Source organism: Pleurodeles waltl, chromosome 7, assembly GCF_031143425.1.
Source record: "Pleurodeles waltl isolate 20211129_DDA chromosome 7, aPleWal1.hap1.20221129, whole genome shotgun sequence".
NCBI classification, from domain to species: Eukaryota; Metazoa; Chordata; class Amphibia; order Caudata; family Salamandridae; genus Pleurodeles; species Pleurodeles waltl.
The window spans coordinates 1,284,702,775-1,284,719,773 of NC_090446.1; the positions used below are offsets into that span (position 1 = coordinate 1,284,702,775).

General features: G+C 43.7%; 1 protein-coding gene across 1 annotated transcript in view; it reads right to left on the bottom strand.

Moving 5' to 3' along the window:
* Nucleotides 1-16,999, bottom strand: part of LOC138246182 (uncharacterized) — a 448,661-nt gene that overhangs the window by 40,280 nt on the left and 391,382 nt on the right. Inside the window, exon 21 of the mRNA XM_069200506.1 lies at nt 3,061-3,147. Within this exon, the coding sequence (XP_069056607.1) occupies nt 3,061-3,147 (87 nt within the window). The remainder of the gene's footprint in view (nt 1-3,060; nt 3,148-16,999) is intronic.

Genomic DNA, 16,999 nt, shown 5'->3' on the forward strand with positions numbered 1-16,999 from the left:
GCAGAAAAAAAGTGTTTTATAATCAGTTGACCAGCTTACCTTGAAAAACACTGCAAGAAATTAGATAAAATACAGATACTTTCTCATGCTGATATTTATAACATGGCAGTGGATTTAATGCATTGACTGTATTTTTATGTAGTTGTTTCGCTTCCTGTGATCAGTTAATTAAATCGTCTCCCAATCTGGACAAGCCAGAAGCAACAGGCACGAAGCTAATTTTACAAACTCATCAGTGCAGTTTAGAATCCCACAAACAGCGAAAGGGATATGGCTTTGTAAGAGTTACAATGTATGGAAACAAAGGCAGCATGATCTCTTAATCCGAATTAGATGTTGAAGTCCAAGTTTACACATGGTGTGGAATTAAATATACGAAATTACCATTTTGCTTCAATTATCATGACTCCAGTATTATGAACATACAAGGGCCTACAAATTTAACAATATATACTTGTTTAAATAGTTGTAGCGACTAAGATACATGAATGACAAGTCTACTGGAAAAAAAACTCCAGTATAGTGTTTAAGAATTAAATAGTCTATAGTTGTAGTCTTTGACAAACAACCTCTCAGAAAATAGTTTCAAAGCACTGGGAAGCGGGCAACAGACAGGAAAGAAAACCTAAAACTCTAAATGGAATTAGATTGCTCATAAGATAGTCAAAAATATCAGAAAAAACATTCTCAAGTAACACCAGCAGAGAATGAGACTTATTTTTGTTAAAAGGATGCCACCACCAAAAAGATGTCATAAAAAAGAGTACGTAGGACACTGCATTAGTAACTGGACACGTGCAAGGGTTGTGCTAACTTTGACTTTATCATTTGCATATCAAGATCATTGTTGCTGAAGCAGGTACCTCCGAGATCTGGCAATAAAACATTTATGTGAATAAAAACATATATTATGAAAGCCCCAACCTGGACATTAAAATTGTCTGAAACACAAAAAGATAACAAGCATTTGCAATGCAATGGGTGTCACGTTTGCTTGAGTTGGAGCTATTAGCATTGTAAACTCCTAATCGGACTTTTCTTGCCACATAAATTGAAAATGAAAAGTAAAACAGTTTCACATAACTAATCAGACTTTTCTTGCCATATAAACTGAAAAGTAAAAATTTCACATAAGCAAGTCGACGGCCGCCATCAGCAAACACACAAAGGGAAATAAAAGTTTGCTCGCAGTGAAACCTATTGACAAAAGTGTAATTATCCATGGAACCGGCAAAAGTGCAATTATCTATGGAACCGGCAAAAGTGCAATTAACTGTGTAACAGGATCGATGTCACGCAAAATGCTTGACTACTGCGCTGCGAAATAAAGAGAAAAAGTGGTCCAGAAACCAAACAGAAAACATCGAGCCTCATATGTTTTCAGTAGTTGGTCGGTGCGCTCGAGGAGAGCTAAACACCGGAAAAGGTATGACGTATGCATGCCTTTCACTAATGAAAGCAAGTGGATTTTAAAAGGCAACCCCACGAACCAATGAAAGTGACTGACGTGACATGGGCGTGGTTAGAAGCCCAAAGAGATTACAGCAGTGGACGGAGCGTTTTGCGCTTGCCCCTAAAAAGGACCACTTCATCCAATAACTGAGATCTCCATGTGTTTATTAAAAGCCTAGGCATCTGTCCTACAATCTACGAATAAAGGTAATGGGATGTCTCAGGAAACAAAAGGAACCACTAGAAGTTTAAAGACTAAATAAACCCCCTTAGAGTGGAAGCCCGTGAGATGCCAGAAGTGATCTAGGAATATCCCATAGTTTTCCTCTGCACACCCTGAAGCTGAAGACCTAAGGAAGCACGCATCAAATAATTCAAGGCATTAAGGTCCATTCAACTTTGATGGACTACCTCATGTAATGAGAAGGGATGTGTAGCCATTTTTGGTAAAAGCCAGGACTATCCCATATCCTGAAGAAATACAAACATGGATCTTTAACAGTATGCAGAACAGCACATCTAAACAGTGTAGTGCGTTTCTTAAACAACTTAAGAAGCATGTGCATTAAACTTTTTAAAGGCTATTTGAAAAGAAAAGGTGAAAAGTGAGGAATATATTTCTAGATTTGGACTCATGGTGATGAAGCAGACAATGATTTACTACAGGCAGGTGAAAAATGGATAAAAAGTTTACAGTATTGACAAGCCTGAAGAAGATGCTATGAAATCATGAGACGGTATAGGTTTAAAGAGAGCAGTACAGCCAAGCTGAGAATGCACAAGGTTAAAGACGGTAAGGGGGATATAATTATAAATATAATGCAAAATCAGACCTGCACAATTATATTAAGGTATTATCACACTAATAGAAAAATAAATGTTACCTAGCTTTCTGATTTAATGCTGCTTTCGTTTTGTAAATAATGAAGGAAAAGCATACATCCACTTTGATGAGCTAAGGTGTTAAAAAATTAGTAGGAAGAAGACTGTCAACATTGCTTTTTGCTGCTTTACACTAATCTGCTTCCTAGATGAGTCATATTACACTGGTTATTTTTAAGGATGAGTAATTACAATAATGTTACAATCGGATTATTTTACTTTCGAAGCTACTCTCATGATGGACCCAGCACCAGCGAGCAGGGACTATCTCTCTCGTTTCTGACTTGTTCTGTCTAAAGTTCACTCACCAACTGGGAAAAATTCTGAGTGGCATGATTTCTGGAACATATTAGAATTAAAGAGAATGACTGAGGACAATATACAGCCTTGGGCGCGCTATAGAGGGTGGTGCTGGGAGCAAGGTGTGAAATCAGAATGATATACGTGCAATGAGTAGAGGTGGAAAGCCATAGAGGTCTCAAATATATTATTTATTTAACTACATGTAGCTTTTCTGCAAACAAACAGGAATAATGTATGGCATCCGGACCCATTCCACCTTGCATACGCCTTCTTATGTGTGTCTTTAATGAGATGAGTATTACCATGGCTATTGTGGTGTAATAGAAAAGCTTTTTCTTCTTTTATGTCACAAACGGTCATCCTAATAACGTGTCATTTTCTACACACACACACACACACGCGATTGCTTTTAAATTAACGTACCTCGTGCCGGCTGGTCTTGCATGGAATGAGCACGTCTGGCGAAAGGCTTGGACTCGATTTCTCTAGCTCAGTAGACACGTCCATACTCTAGAGAGAAAAGCAAATGAAGTGCGTCAGGAATTACATTAGTGCTGCTCACATGAGGTACCAGGACCTGAAGGAATCTCCACTCTTCTTTGTTCTGTCAGCCTTCTCAAAGACGGGGCTAAGCAAGAGTGAACTAATCTAACTACTTGCACCCTATTTTATAAATTGTCGAGTGTGAGTGCCTACCATGTGGCATTTAACAAACTAAGCAGGAAAAATGAACAAGTTACTTGTTCACTAATGGTGTATCTCACATAAAACACTCCATATTTCTCCCATTTTGGACAAGACTTTGCTTGCTCGTCCACTGGCACTATGCCAACACTGGTCATATTTCTTGGATGATAAAATAACCACATCTCAACAAGATGAATGTCCAAATATGCAACAGTTTTTTGCTATGCCTTTGTTTGTCACAAAAGATACATCTGTGGAAAAGTTTTGTTTTCCCTGTAGCACATATTAGAAGGTGTCAGAAAGCTATTGATATTAAATCCCACCAAATCCAAGGTAGACGTAGCCCGTACCTGGAACCTGCATACTGAAGCAATTAACCTGGTTCTTTTCGCTCTGGGTGTTTTAGCCCTCGCCTAGACTGACTTCAATAGGGGAGGGCTAATTTCGTCCAGTAAAGACACAATTTTAAGATGTACATTTGTTGTCAAATCAAAGAATAATCAGTGATGTGCCAGCAATTGCAAAACTAATCAAACCAATAGTAAGCAGTAGGCAATATCGACATCTCACAAAAACCAATCACTACCTCAGTTTCAACAAAGATTGCAACTACAATCGTCAGTGAAGGTATCACTAAAACAGTGGATAATTATGTGCCTTCCTAGAAAACAGGCCACTGTTTCATTTTTCCCATAAACAGCAAACCCTACTCCCCAAGATTAAGATCAGGAAGCCAATATATCCTACACCTGCTTTGCTCCAACGTGATATTAAAAGGATATAATTTCTTAGGATATGACTTGATAAACAGTTGACGTGAAAAGACCAAACTGCAGCACCAGCCAAAATAGCTTCCCCAAAATACAGAGCCTAAAAAAGTAACCACTTTCTCCCTATGGAAGAAAATACCATTCTTGTGCTATCAGCATTAAACCTGAAATTTAGTTGTTGCAAGTGTCCTCGTGGCTGTTACAAAAGTACTTATCACATGCTTGTAAATGTTTTAGTTCTATCAATATAGAACATAAGCGATCTTTTCACACAACGTTGCTCTTTCAGCAACCAAATCAGGTTGTGGGGAGAAAAAAATGGCAATTCAATAGTTTGGTTGAGTTGAAATTGAGATACTACTTTTGGTAGAAATGTTGGGTTGGTACGAAGAACCACTTTGTTTTTATGTATCTGGAAAAAGAGTTCTTGCATGGCTAATGCATGCAGCTTGCTTACACGTCTTAGGGAAGTGATTGCAACTAAAAAGGACGCCTTTCACAAAAGAAGTTGCAAAGGATATGAGTGTTTTGGTTCAAATGGTGGTCACATAAGTCGAGTGAGTACCACATTAAGGTTCCATGAAGGTACTGGTGGCAATCTTGGTGGTATCACCATGTTAAGCCCTTACAAAAAAAGGCTTTATGACAGGGATTTCGAAAAGAGAAGACATTGTCTGTTCTGGAGAGAAGCAGCAATGCCTTCTAAATGTAACCTTTTAGAAGTATATGCAGAGTTTGCTCTTTGAAAATGCAGGAAACACAAAATAATATTTAGTACTGAAACTTGTAAAGGGTCCCAATTTTTAGAAATGCAATAGTGAACAAATTGTCTCCACGTTGCTGCATAACAAGCTATAGTGGTTGGTCTGCGTGCTTCTGTAAGAATGTCCATACATTCGTAAAGGTAGGTTTAAACACCCAAATTCTATGACTTCAGGAGCCAAATAGTAAGATTCATCTCCTTGGGATTTGGGTGCCTGATCTGGCCCCTGGTTCTGGGTGAGAAGGTCTGGGTTGAGAGGAAGCTTCTCGTGAGGCGCTACGGATAGGTCCAGTAGAGTGGTGAACCATGGTTGTCTTTCCCATGTGGGTGCCACTAAAATTAGTGTGAGAAGTTTGCCCTAGTTTCTGAACCAGATACGGACGAGAGGGAGAGGTGGAAAAGTGCAGGCAAATATTCCTAACCAGTTCATCCATAAAGCATTGCGTGGAAACCTGGAGGCGAAGTTTGGGCATTTTGCATTTTCCTTTGTTGCGAATAGATCTAAATCTGGATTCCCCACTTTTGAAAGTATGGTTGAAGGACTTTGGGGTGGAGTTCCCACTCGTGGACTTGTTACCTCATTCTGCTGAGGTCGGAAAAATTGTTGTATGATCCCAGTAAGTGTTCCGCTAATAGGTAAATGTTGTGTTGAATCGTCCAACGCCAAAGTGTCTGTGGAAGACGAGACAACCGTAATGAAGGTGCCCCGCCTCTGCTTTTGCAATTAGGACATGGTTGTCATGTTGTCCATGCGAATGAGGACTACGTTGTTGATAACATGCATAACAAAAGCTTTGAGTGTTAGATGAAAGCTTACAGCTCCACATAGCTGATGTGCAGAACTCTGTGTGTGTGATCTCAAAGATCCTGTATTGTAAAGTCTTGAAGATGAGCACCCCATCCTGTTTGTCAAGTGTCTGTTGTTAGAATGGCTTGTGGAACAGGGTCCAGAAATGGCTGCCCTTCCGAAAGGTTGGTTTTGTTCCACCATTGCAAAGAGCAAGAGGTGCGGTTGTCTACCAACACCAGATCCTGTAAGTGACCCTGTATCTGAGACCATTGGCGCAATAGATAGTCCTGCAACAGGCGCATGTTAAGACGTAGATGTGGCACTATTGTAATGCAAGAGGCCATCATTCCCAGATGTTTCATGATTAATTTCACTGTGACCCATATATTGCGGCAAAAGTGAAGAAGTTGTGCTTGAAAGTTCTGCACTCTTGTGCATTTGGGTAAGCTGTGCCTAGCTTTGTATTGATTATGACTAAAATGTAAGGCTGTATTTGAAGTAGTGTGAAATGTGATTTCTGAAGGTTGATTATGAACCCCAACTGATGAAGCAAGTCTGTTGTGGTCTGAATATGGCTGAGACATTGAGCTGGCTTTGATAAGCCGGTCCTCTAGGTAAGGGTACACATGAACCTCCAGTCTGTGAAGGTGAGCTGACACCACCAATACACATTTTGTTAACACCCTTGGTGCTGTGATGATCCCTAATGGGATCCCTGTGAATTGATAGTGCTGCCCTTGTATGACAAATCTGAGATATTTGCAATGAGCTGGGTAATGGGACTATGGAATTAGGCATCTTTTAGATCTAGTGCAGATAGGAAGACACCCTGCTGTAGCAAGGGTAACATCTTGGAGTGTGACCATGTGAAAATGTTCTGATATGATGTAACGGTTTAGGGGTCTAGATCCAGAATGGGTTGAAATGAGCCACCTTTTTTTATGGGGATGAGAAGTAAGGGGAATGCAGTCCTGTTCCTTGATGCTGAATAGGAACTAGTTATATTGCTCCCTTTGCAAGCAGAGATTGAACTTCCTGTTTGAGGACCGTGATGTGATCCTGTGAGAGTTTTCGAGTACAAGGTGGGATACTTGGAGGTGTGGAACAAAGCTCCTGACAATAACCATGTTGAATAATATCCAGCACTCATTGATCTGTAGTGATGTGTGGCCAGTTTTGAAAAAGAACTGAAGGTGCCCTACTATAGGGGTCTAATGTTCGGAGGGAAGCCGGATTAAGTCACTGTTTTGAGACAGTGGTAGAAGCTCGAGGGGAGGTTGTTTTACCTCTACAGCAAAAACAACAAGTGATGGACGGAATGCTGAACATTGTCAAACACTCACCCCCAGTCATAGATCTGGGTTTAATCCATCGTTCTTTTGCTCACCATGCCACCCCAGTTTGGACCCAGCCATATGCAAATCAGTCTTGACCCTGTTCCTCATGGGAACAGTCCAGACCGAACACCCAAGCCAGGTCCTCACTGGACCGGAAACAAGCATCCTGGGACCGGTTTCGGGGTTTCACCCCTCATCAGCCAGGCTAAGCAAAAACAACAAGTGATGGACGGAATGCTGAACATTGTCAAACACTCACCCCCAGTCATAGATCTGGGTTTAATCCATCGTTCTTTTGCTCACCATGCCACCCCAGTTTGGACCCAGCCATATGCAAATCAGTCTTGACCCTGTTCCTCATGGGAACAGTCCAGACCGAACTGCCAAGCCAGGTCCTCACTGGACCGGAAACAAGCATCCTGGGACCGGTTTCGGGGTTTCACCCCTCATCAGCCAGGTTAGCTTGAATCTAGTGGCATGGGAAGCACGGGACCCACGTCTGGGCATACCCTTCCCACTTAGGGCGACAAAGCAAAAACAACAAGTGATGGACGGAATGCTGAACATTGTCAAACACTCACCCCCAGTCATAGATCTGGGTTTAATCCATCGTTCTTTTGCTCACCATGCCACCCCAGTTTGGACCCAGCCATATGCAAATCAGTCTTGACCCTGTTCCTCATGGGACCAGTCCAGACCGAACTGCCAAGCCAAGTCCTCACTGGACCGGAAACAAGCATCCTGGGACCGATTTCGGGGTTTCACCCCTCATCAGCCAGGCTAGCTTGAATCCAGTGGCATGGGAAGCACGGGACCCACGTCTGGGCATACCCTTCCCACTTAGAGCGACAAAGCAAAAACAACAAGTGATGGACGGAATGCTGAACATTGTCAAACACTCACCCCCAGTCATAGATCTGGGTTTAATCCATCGTTCTTTTGCTCACCATGCCACCCCAGTTTGGACCCAGCCATATGCAAATCAGTCTTGACCCTGTTCCTCATGGGAACAGTCCAGATCGAACTGCCAAGCCAGGTCCTCACTGTGAATGTTCGACAATGTTCAGCATTCCGTCTATCACTTGTTGTTTTTGTATTTTTTCACCTTAAGTGGGAAGGGTATGCCCAGACGTGGGTCCCGTGCTTCCCATGCCACTGGATTCAAGCTAGCCTGGCTGATGAGGGGTGAAACCCCGAAACCGGTCCCAGGATGCTTGTTTCCAGTCCAGGGAAGATCTGGCCTAGCAGTTCGGGCTGGACTGTTCCCATGGGGAACAGGGTCAAGACTGATTTGCATATGGCTGGGTCCAAACTTCAATGGCATGGGCAGCAAAAAAACGATGGATTAAACCCAGATCTGTGACTGGGGGTGAATGTTCGACAATGTTCAGCATTCCATCTATCACTTGTTGTTTTTGCTTTTTTCACCCTAAGTGGGAAGGGTATGCCCAGACGTGGGTCCCGTGCTTCCCATGCCACTGGATTCAAGCTAGCCTGGCTGATGAGGGGTGAAACCCCGAAACCGGTCCCAGGATGCTTGTTTCCAGTCCAGGGAAGATCTGGCCTAGCAGTTCGGGCTGGACTGTTCCCATGGGGAACAGGGTCAAGACTGATTTGCATATGGCTGGGTCCAAACTTCAATGGCATGGGCAGCAAAAAAACGATGGATTAAACCCAGATCTGTGACTGGGGGTGAATGTTCGACAATGTTCAGCATTCCATCTATCACTTGTTGTTTTTGCTTTTTTCACCCTAAGTGGGAAGGGTATGCCCAGACGTGGGTCCCGTGCTTCCCATGCCACTGGATTCAAGCTAGCCTGGCTGATGAGGGGTGAAACCCCGAAACCGGTCCCAGGATGCTTGTTTCCAGTCCAGGGAAGACCTGGCCTAGCAGTTCGGGCTGGACTGTTCCCATGGGGAACAGGGTCAAGACTGATTTGCATATGGCTGGGTCCAAACTGGAATGGCATGGGCAGCAAAAAAACGATGGATTAAACCCAGATCTGTGACTGGGGGTGAATGTTCGACAATGTTCAGCATTCCGTCTATCACTTGTTGTTTTTGCTATATTCACCCTAAGTGGGAAGGGTATGCCCAGACGTGGGTCCCGTGCTTCCCATGCCACTGGATTCAAGCTAGCCTGGCTGATGAGGGGTGAAACCCCGAAACCGGTCCCAGGATGCTTGTTTCCAGTCCAGGGAAGACCTGGCCTAGCAGTTCGGGCTGGACTGTTCCCATGGGGAACAGGGTCAAGACTGATTTGCATATGGCTGGGTCCAAACTTCAATGGTATGGGCAGCAAAAAAACGATGGATTAAACCCAGATCTGTGACTGGGGGTGAATGTTCGACAATGTTCAGCATTCCGTCTATCACTTGTTGTTTTTGCTTTTTTCACCCTAAGTGGGAAGGGTATGCCCAGACGTGGGTCCCGTGCTTCCCATGCCACTGGATTCAAGCTAGCCTGGCTGATGAGGGGTGAAACCCCGAAACCGGTCCCAGGATGCTTGTTTCCAGTCCAGGGAAGACCTGGCCTAGCAGTTCGGGCTGGACTGTTCCCATGGGGAACAGGGTCAAGACTGATTTGCATATGGCTGGGTCCAAACTGGAATGGCATGGGCAGCAAAAAAACGATGGATTAAACCCAGATCTGTGACTGGGGGTGAATGTTCGACAATGTTCAGCATTCCGTCTATCACTTGTTGTTTTTGCTATATTCACCCTAAGTGGGAAGGGTATGCCCAGACGTGGGTCCCGTGCTTCCCATGCCACTGGATTCAAGCTAGCCTGGCTGATGAGGGGTGAAATCCCGAAACCGGTCCCAGGATGCTTGTTTCCAGTCCAGGGAAGACCTGGCCTAGCAGTTCGGGCTGGACTGTTCCCATGGGGAACAGGGTCAAGACTGATTTGCATATGGCTGGGTCCAAACTTCAATGGTATGGGCAGCAAAAAAACGATGGATTAAACCCAGATCTGTGACTGGGGGTGAATGTTCGACAATGTTCAGCATTCCGTCTATCACTTGTTGTTTTTGCTTTTTTCACCCTAAGTGGGAAGGGTATGCCCAGACGTGGGTCCCGTGCTTCCCATGCCACTGGATTCAAGCTAGCCTGGCTGATGAGGGGTGAAACCCCGAAACCGGTCCCAGGATGCTTGTTTCCAGTCCAGGGAAGACCTGGCCTAGCAGTTCGGGCTGGACTGTTCCCATGGGGAACAGGGTCAAGACTGATTTGCATATGGCTGGGTCCAAACTGGAATGGCATGGGCAGCAAAAAAAACATGGATTAAACCCAGATCTGTGACTGGGGGTGAATGTTCGACAATGTTCAGCATTCCGTCTATCACTTGTTGTTTTTGTTTTACCTCTACCCCTATAACTGTTTCCTCTAGAGGACTCTCTATAAAATACTGTGTGAGGATGTATGTTGCTGACCCATGTTGTATGTTTCAGATGTTTCGGCTGAAGAAGGTTTAGAGGTTGGCTTGTATTACAGCCTACAAAAAGCACTGTGAGAGCTGGAAAGCTGGAGCGCACACATGGATTTTGCTACTTCGTTGTCTTTTTTCATTTTCTCTCAGAACTGGTTGACTTGAGGGCCAAAGAGGTGTTTCTTATCAAAAGGGACATTGATAATAGTTTGATGCACCTCTTCTTTGAAGCCAGAAATGCATATATGTTGGCATAGGAGGACATTAGTATTGATATCTCTGGCTGCGATAGCAGCCGAATTTAAGGCACAGCCTATAGAGCTATTAGAAATTAGCTGTCCTTCATTACCAATTTCTTTCCCCCGTTTCCTTTTTTCCTCCGGGAGGTATTGGAGTAACTGATCCATTCCTTTCCAGTGGGCCCTATTGGGCCTTGGTAGGAGTCCCTGCTTGTTGGCAATGTGGCAGTGATGTTCTGCTTGAGCAGCAATGCTGTTGCCTGAGGCATCAATTAGTTTACTCCCCTTATCAGGGGGTGGCATGCCTGGTGCAGCTTGGGAGTTAACTCTCTTCCTAACGTTAGTCACTACTGAAGAGTCAGCTGGATTCTGACTCCTGATTTATATAGGGTCTGAGAGGGAGGCCATATATTTCCTCTCCATTTTAAGGGGTAATATCCTGAGTCCCAGCCGGGTCTTAAAAAATGTTGTCCACATGCCTTAACATTCCCTTAAGCATAGGGAGATACAGAGTGGTTTTGTGAAAGGCAGTTAGCGTTTCAAAGAGGGAATCGGCCTCTAAAGGATCATTATGAACAGATACCTGATGGTAAGCTGCAGCCCTCCCTACTAGTTCTTGTAAAGAATTAGTGTTGTCAAGTAGTGAAAATCTAATTAGATAAGCTTCTATGTCTGTGTCCCTATAAATATCTACATCATCCTGACAAGGGTCTATATCAGTGTGTAGGTAGTCCATGTCATGTCCTGTATCTTGTTTTAGATGGAGGGAATGAGGTGATTCTTGTGATGAAATGTCAAAGGGGTCACCATGAGAGGGCTGCGGAGATGGAGAATGTGGTTGTGGTGGTGTGGTGGAGGATATTAGAGGGGGGAGGCTGAGCCTCTTCTATGCTTTTGTCCTTTTTCCTTTGTTTGACTGGAGGTGTAGATTGTTTCCGAGCCTCCTCAAACATGAGTTGTCTCTTGGAGATAACAGTTGAGTGCAGATAACAGTCTTCACCAACACCCTCCCTGTTTGTGGTTGGATGTGAAGTGGAGACTGCTTACCTTAAAGCTGTTGTGTCAATTTATGTAGAACTGGCTCCGGTAGTGATTTCGATTCCCAAGATTTTTTGGACTCATGTTTTTTCGGTGCCGATGCGGGTGTCATTTTCGGTGCCAAAGTTGTCGAAGCTGAGGCAGGCAGCCTTTTCAGTGCAGAGAGAGACGGTGCCCAATGGGAGGTGGAAGGTTTCAGCGCCGGAACCAATGATGTTCGCCTCGGGTAGGAAGCGGATACTTTGGCTTAGATTTTGGAGCCGAGGGCAGGGCGTCCAAAAAAATCTTTTGATGCCTGCCATCGCTAAATGTAGTCCAGGACCATGCGCATTGCCAGCAAGAGGAGGAGTCACTTTGCCTTGTGACTCGAAAGACTTTTTGAACAAAAACAACATGCAACCTTCCGAACCCAACACTAGATAGCAGAAGTATGCAGAGCATATGTATCTACAGCCACACATGCCATCAAACATACTGTTCACTCTGACATCATAGATTCACAAACAGTAGATCAAAGGAGCCTCGAGGGACTGTGGTGCACTGTGACATCGCCAAACATTCTAAAAGATGTGGTCATGAGATGGACGGTCATTATGACATCATGCAAGCAAACATTCTAATGAACGTGGATAGGGAAAAGAACCGCATCTGCAATATAACATCACATAATCAAAATTTTGCTACCAACATGGGACATGCAGGATTATCATGATGGCACAGACCATTATTTCTTCTTATTAAAGACCCCAAAAAAGGCACAGATGCCATTCGCTATCATACGATAAAACGCTTGCTGTGCAGATATGCGGGGACAGGTGGTTGTCACTTGCGCTATAATACTTTATCCTCAGGCTATCAGAACTGCATTAGATAACCAGAAGATGTATTTACTCCTTACCCTGAAGAATGAAGTAGCCGAACACGCATTGCTGCTATGCCTACATCTTGATGTGCAGGGCGATGCATGTAAAGCTAAGCTGTGTGTATTCGGGAGTCTGTTTTGTATAACGAACTGGAGTCCACTGACATGTTAATATTCTACACCCAGGCTTGGAAAAAAAAAAGAAGAAAACATCTCAGAAGGACCTTGAGGGCAATGTCAGCTATAGGAAAGCAGGGGAGTAGAAGGGCACTCCTTCAAGGACGAAAATGCCATTAGTTGCAGTTCCATTATAGAGGCGTGCATTACAATTGGTGGAAAGGGGAGGCACGTTTTATATGGGTATAGGTAATCAGTAATTCTGGGTTCAGATTCCCCTGAATTTCCTCATCTCTATCTCAACTTCACCTATAGATTTAGCTGTTCTCAGGAACCGAAATCTCCACCATGAAAGCGAAAAACTCGGAATGATGGTTGAATATAAATATATTTAGTGTCATCCCTTATGAATGTGGCACAGGCATAAAACCTCTTACCTTAGGTTATTTCAAATGTATTTCTATTAATGAAATATCTGTCTCCTGGTTTCCCTCAGTCGATCATGCGGTGCTACTTCAGGGTCCCTTTTCTGTGTCTAATGGGGGTCCATGTGGTGGCGTTCTGGGAGAGGGAACGATTGCGTCTGAGAGCTGATTCAGAGACAGGAAAAATCTAGCCTGCTGCGCCTCCAACCAAGAACAAGGAATTGTCACAGACACGTCGACAGCATGCTCACAAATATGTGCCCACTACATGGAAATGCTGCATGCTTAGAACGCATAATGTTTCTGCATGCAGCTGCTTTATGTGAAATCAGACAAATCCCACAAGTATCTCGTGCCATGCAAGAGATCACGATTCCTACTGGACTTCGGCTTGCCCAGCCCAGAAGCTATTTACCGCCTCTTAAAGCTACAGCGCTGTTTAAACCAGCAGCATTGTAGACTCCTGATGTTAGCGCCATCTACAAATGAATGTTGTACTACAACATATATGAATCAGCCTTCGCTCCCACATTTGGCCCATGCATCAACCCCCGAGCTTGTTTTTTTAAATACAGTTCTAAACAGGGAAGCTCCTCTGCTGCTGCAGCTCTGCCTCTGATCCCTCTGACTCCGCGAAGCTCAGCTTCCCCCTCTGTGGGCTGCACAGGAAATGCTAAGACACTAAAAAAAAGAAGGGGGGGGGGGCTGCAGGGAAGAAAAGAGCCCGACAAGCAAGAGGCAGGTGCAGGCCGAGGAGTGGGAGCGAGCGTTCGCATATGTTAAGAGCTGGTCAGAATAAAAAGAAAAAAAAAGGTTCCGGAGCCAAAAGTAAAATAGAAACAAAAACCTGATACTGCCTCTGCTCGCCAAGCTGTGACCTCGCTGCACAGCATAGCTCTGTGTGTGTGAGGGGCAACCTTTTTATGTATTATGGATGTCTTGCTTGGCGTAGGGCTGGAATTGGTGCCACTAAACACTGATAAACCCCTCAGCGCACGCTTCCCTCTGTAAGATGAGTGGCTGGAGGCCTTCTGTGGCGGGGAGAGCAGTGAAACTTGATGCGCTGTAAAGACAGATGCTCGGGCTTACATGCTTTTAAGCTGCCATAACAGGAAAGAAAGAAAAAAATAGTCCCAGACACAAAAGATAAGCACTGAAGTGGAACGACACAAAAATAGTCCCAGACACAAAGGATAAGCACTGACGGTGCCATTGGAGAGAAAAAAAATTGCACAAGGGGGTGCAAAGAGGAACAATTACCCAGTAGCAAGCAAGACTTACTAAAGGACAATCAGAGGAACAATTACAAAGGCAATTGGTGGGCTCTAATCTCACACAGTGATTACAGGATGTCTTGAAGAGACATGAATGTGCTACCTAGGCTCGACCTAATAAGGGTCAGGTTCAGCCAGTGCGTTTTTGGACTGACATTACAATCATTTTTATTCCCTTATTAACAAAAAGGTATTGTTGAAATGCTACTAAACCGAGGCCGGTGTTCAACTTCAAATCCGGAAAAGCAGGTGTGAAGGTCCCACACAAATGCTTTAAAATAATGATTTTCTTTGTTGAACCCGGCTGCGAGGAGCAACAGAACAGCCATGGTGTGTCTGCTCCTAAACAGAGGTACGTCGTTATTGAGTTCTAAATACTGAGTGAGTAGAGAAATTGCTGCATCTAACCACTGCCACGACAATTTCTTTTGAGAACTTCACTCTATTATGTGAAATTTGTGTCTTTGAAAACAGATGTCTTAATGGTCGGTCTTACAAAACAGTCCACTCAATGCTTTTTTTTTATCAACTTAACTGTACACTTTACTCCCCAACTTGGATGTCAAGTTTCCACACTGTTCCGTAGGTTTCATACAATAAACCAAGGAAGCTTGCCTGAAACGGTAAAATCTGTCCTACCCAGGGTTTGCGTTTGCAAAGATCAAGTGGGTCCAATTCTCTGATGTTCATTCCACTGGTGTCTTAAGGGTTCAAGACGTGCCCATTCAGGTACATCTTCAAACACTAAATCTTTGTGTCTCAATTTAGCAGATTTCTCGCCAGTTAATGTACATCCCAATTTAAGCCAATGCTGTAGTTACCTTAACATATTTTCTGCTCAGTAAAGAAGTTTCTCGGCAGAAGAATCCTATCTTCACCCATTGCTTACAGGTGAACATCTGCTGCATGTTTCTATGGCTGGCTAGTGATAAATTAAAGTTGACCTAGGGTGCAGGATCCTCACTGGGAGGAGGCATCTTTAGTAGAAAAATGGGAGCACTTGGGGCTTCTTATCAATGGGATGAATACATAAAGCAGTTACCATTTTGCCACAAGGAAAATACAGTTCCCTTCATTTCATCTTCATTTAATAATAGGAAGGAGTTCATGGACTCGGAGGACCGGAATTTCAAGGAAAATAACATTTGCTAGATGAGACAAGAAATCTCTCTATGCCGCCTTACAAATGTAAGAATTGCCCTTACCCTGGAACCTTTCACAATCACAGTGGCATCACAACCTGAGCCTGTACAGTTTCCCCCTATAGAGAGACTCAATTGGCCAAAATCACAGTCCACCTTCAGGCATGAGGATCTTTATATCAGAAAAATAGTAGTTTGTAGTTGAAAAGTGTTGTTATTGTTCTTTATCTGTGCTCTAACACTGGAGCTATTCCTATCACACATATAATATAATACTAACATGTACAAAGCAGCTGATCTGCGATGTATAGTAGTACAGGGAGCACCACATATCACAGACTTGTTGAGGCTGGACAGGTGACAGCCAAGGAACCAACACTGTAGAGAGAGCTCGTTTTCATTTATGGACGAGACCAGGATACAGCACAGTTGTTGGTTACCCTACAGTGACAACGGACGTCCCAAAAGACTCATCTGGTTTCATCTTCTTGCCTAGATTACAGAATAATCTATTCTCTAAAAGACAAAAGCAGACTGCATATTCGTGATTAGGACCTGCTTATCAAACAATCAGATCTACATTTTAAGCCAGACACACTTCCCATATGCCAATATTTACACAATAAAGATGTAAAGAGTATGGGGAACAGACAGACCGATTACCTAAGCAATAGTAAACAGAAAAACTAATCACAAGCTCCTGGAAGAGCACCCAAGAGCAAACAGATTTCTCATGTATTACTACATAAGCAACAAATAAGAAAAGCAAGATGGCCTAGTGCCTTGTACGATGATGCACTGGGAAGTGCTAGCACCACAAACCCACTTTATAAATCCACTGTTCTTTTACGCATAGTTGAAGGACCCATGCACTGTAAGTGAGGTGGTTGAACAGTGAAGATAGTAGGAGAGAACTGGAAGGAGTTGGGGCAGCAGTGGGAGGGGGGTTATGTCTAGCCTGTTCTCTAAAGGTCTTAAGTACAGACTTTTTTGTTGACCTAAAATCTTCTGCTTTAAGCAGGCATCAAATCACAGCCACTCCTTAACAAGCACTCCACTTGTCACCACATTTTTTGGGAGTCTATCTTAGCCCAAACTACAAGCTTCTTTTAGTATATCGAAACCGTTAAGTGAACATTACTTCACAAGCCATAAGAGTGCAAGAAATATGCTGAAGTGATCATGTTTCCGGGGTTAGCTTTACTTGTTGAATCCAACATTTAAGTCCCCACACGAAGTATGGTGTCTTAAAATGAATGAACGGTTCCCATATTTGCAAAACACCCTGCTGCCTAACGAAGCTATGGTGCCTAATGATATTATAAATCGAAGAATACATGCCAGTCACAAGCAGGCCACAGAAGCTATGGGCAATAGTTCTGCCCCCGAATGTGGATTGCCTTTTCCAGCTGCATTAATTATACCAGCAATATTCAGCCTTCCCACAGCCTAGTGCATTGGGTTATACACCTCCAAGAAGAGAAAGTCGG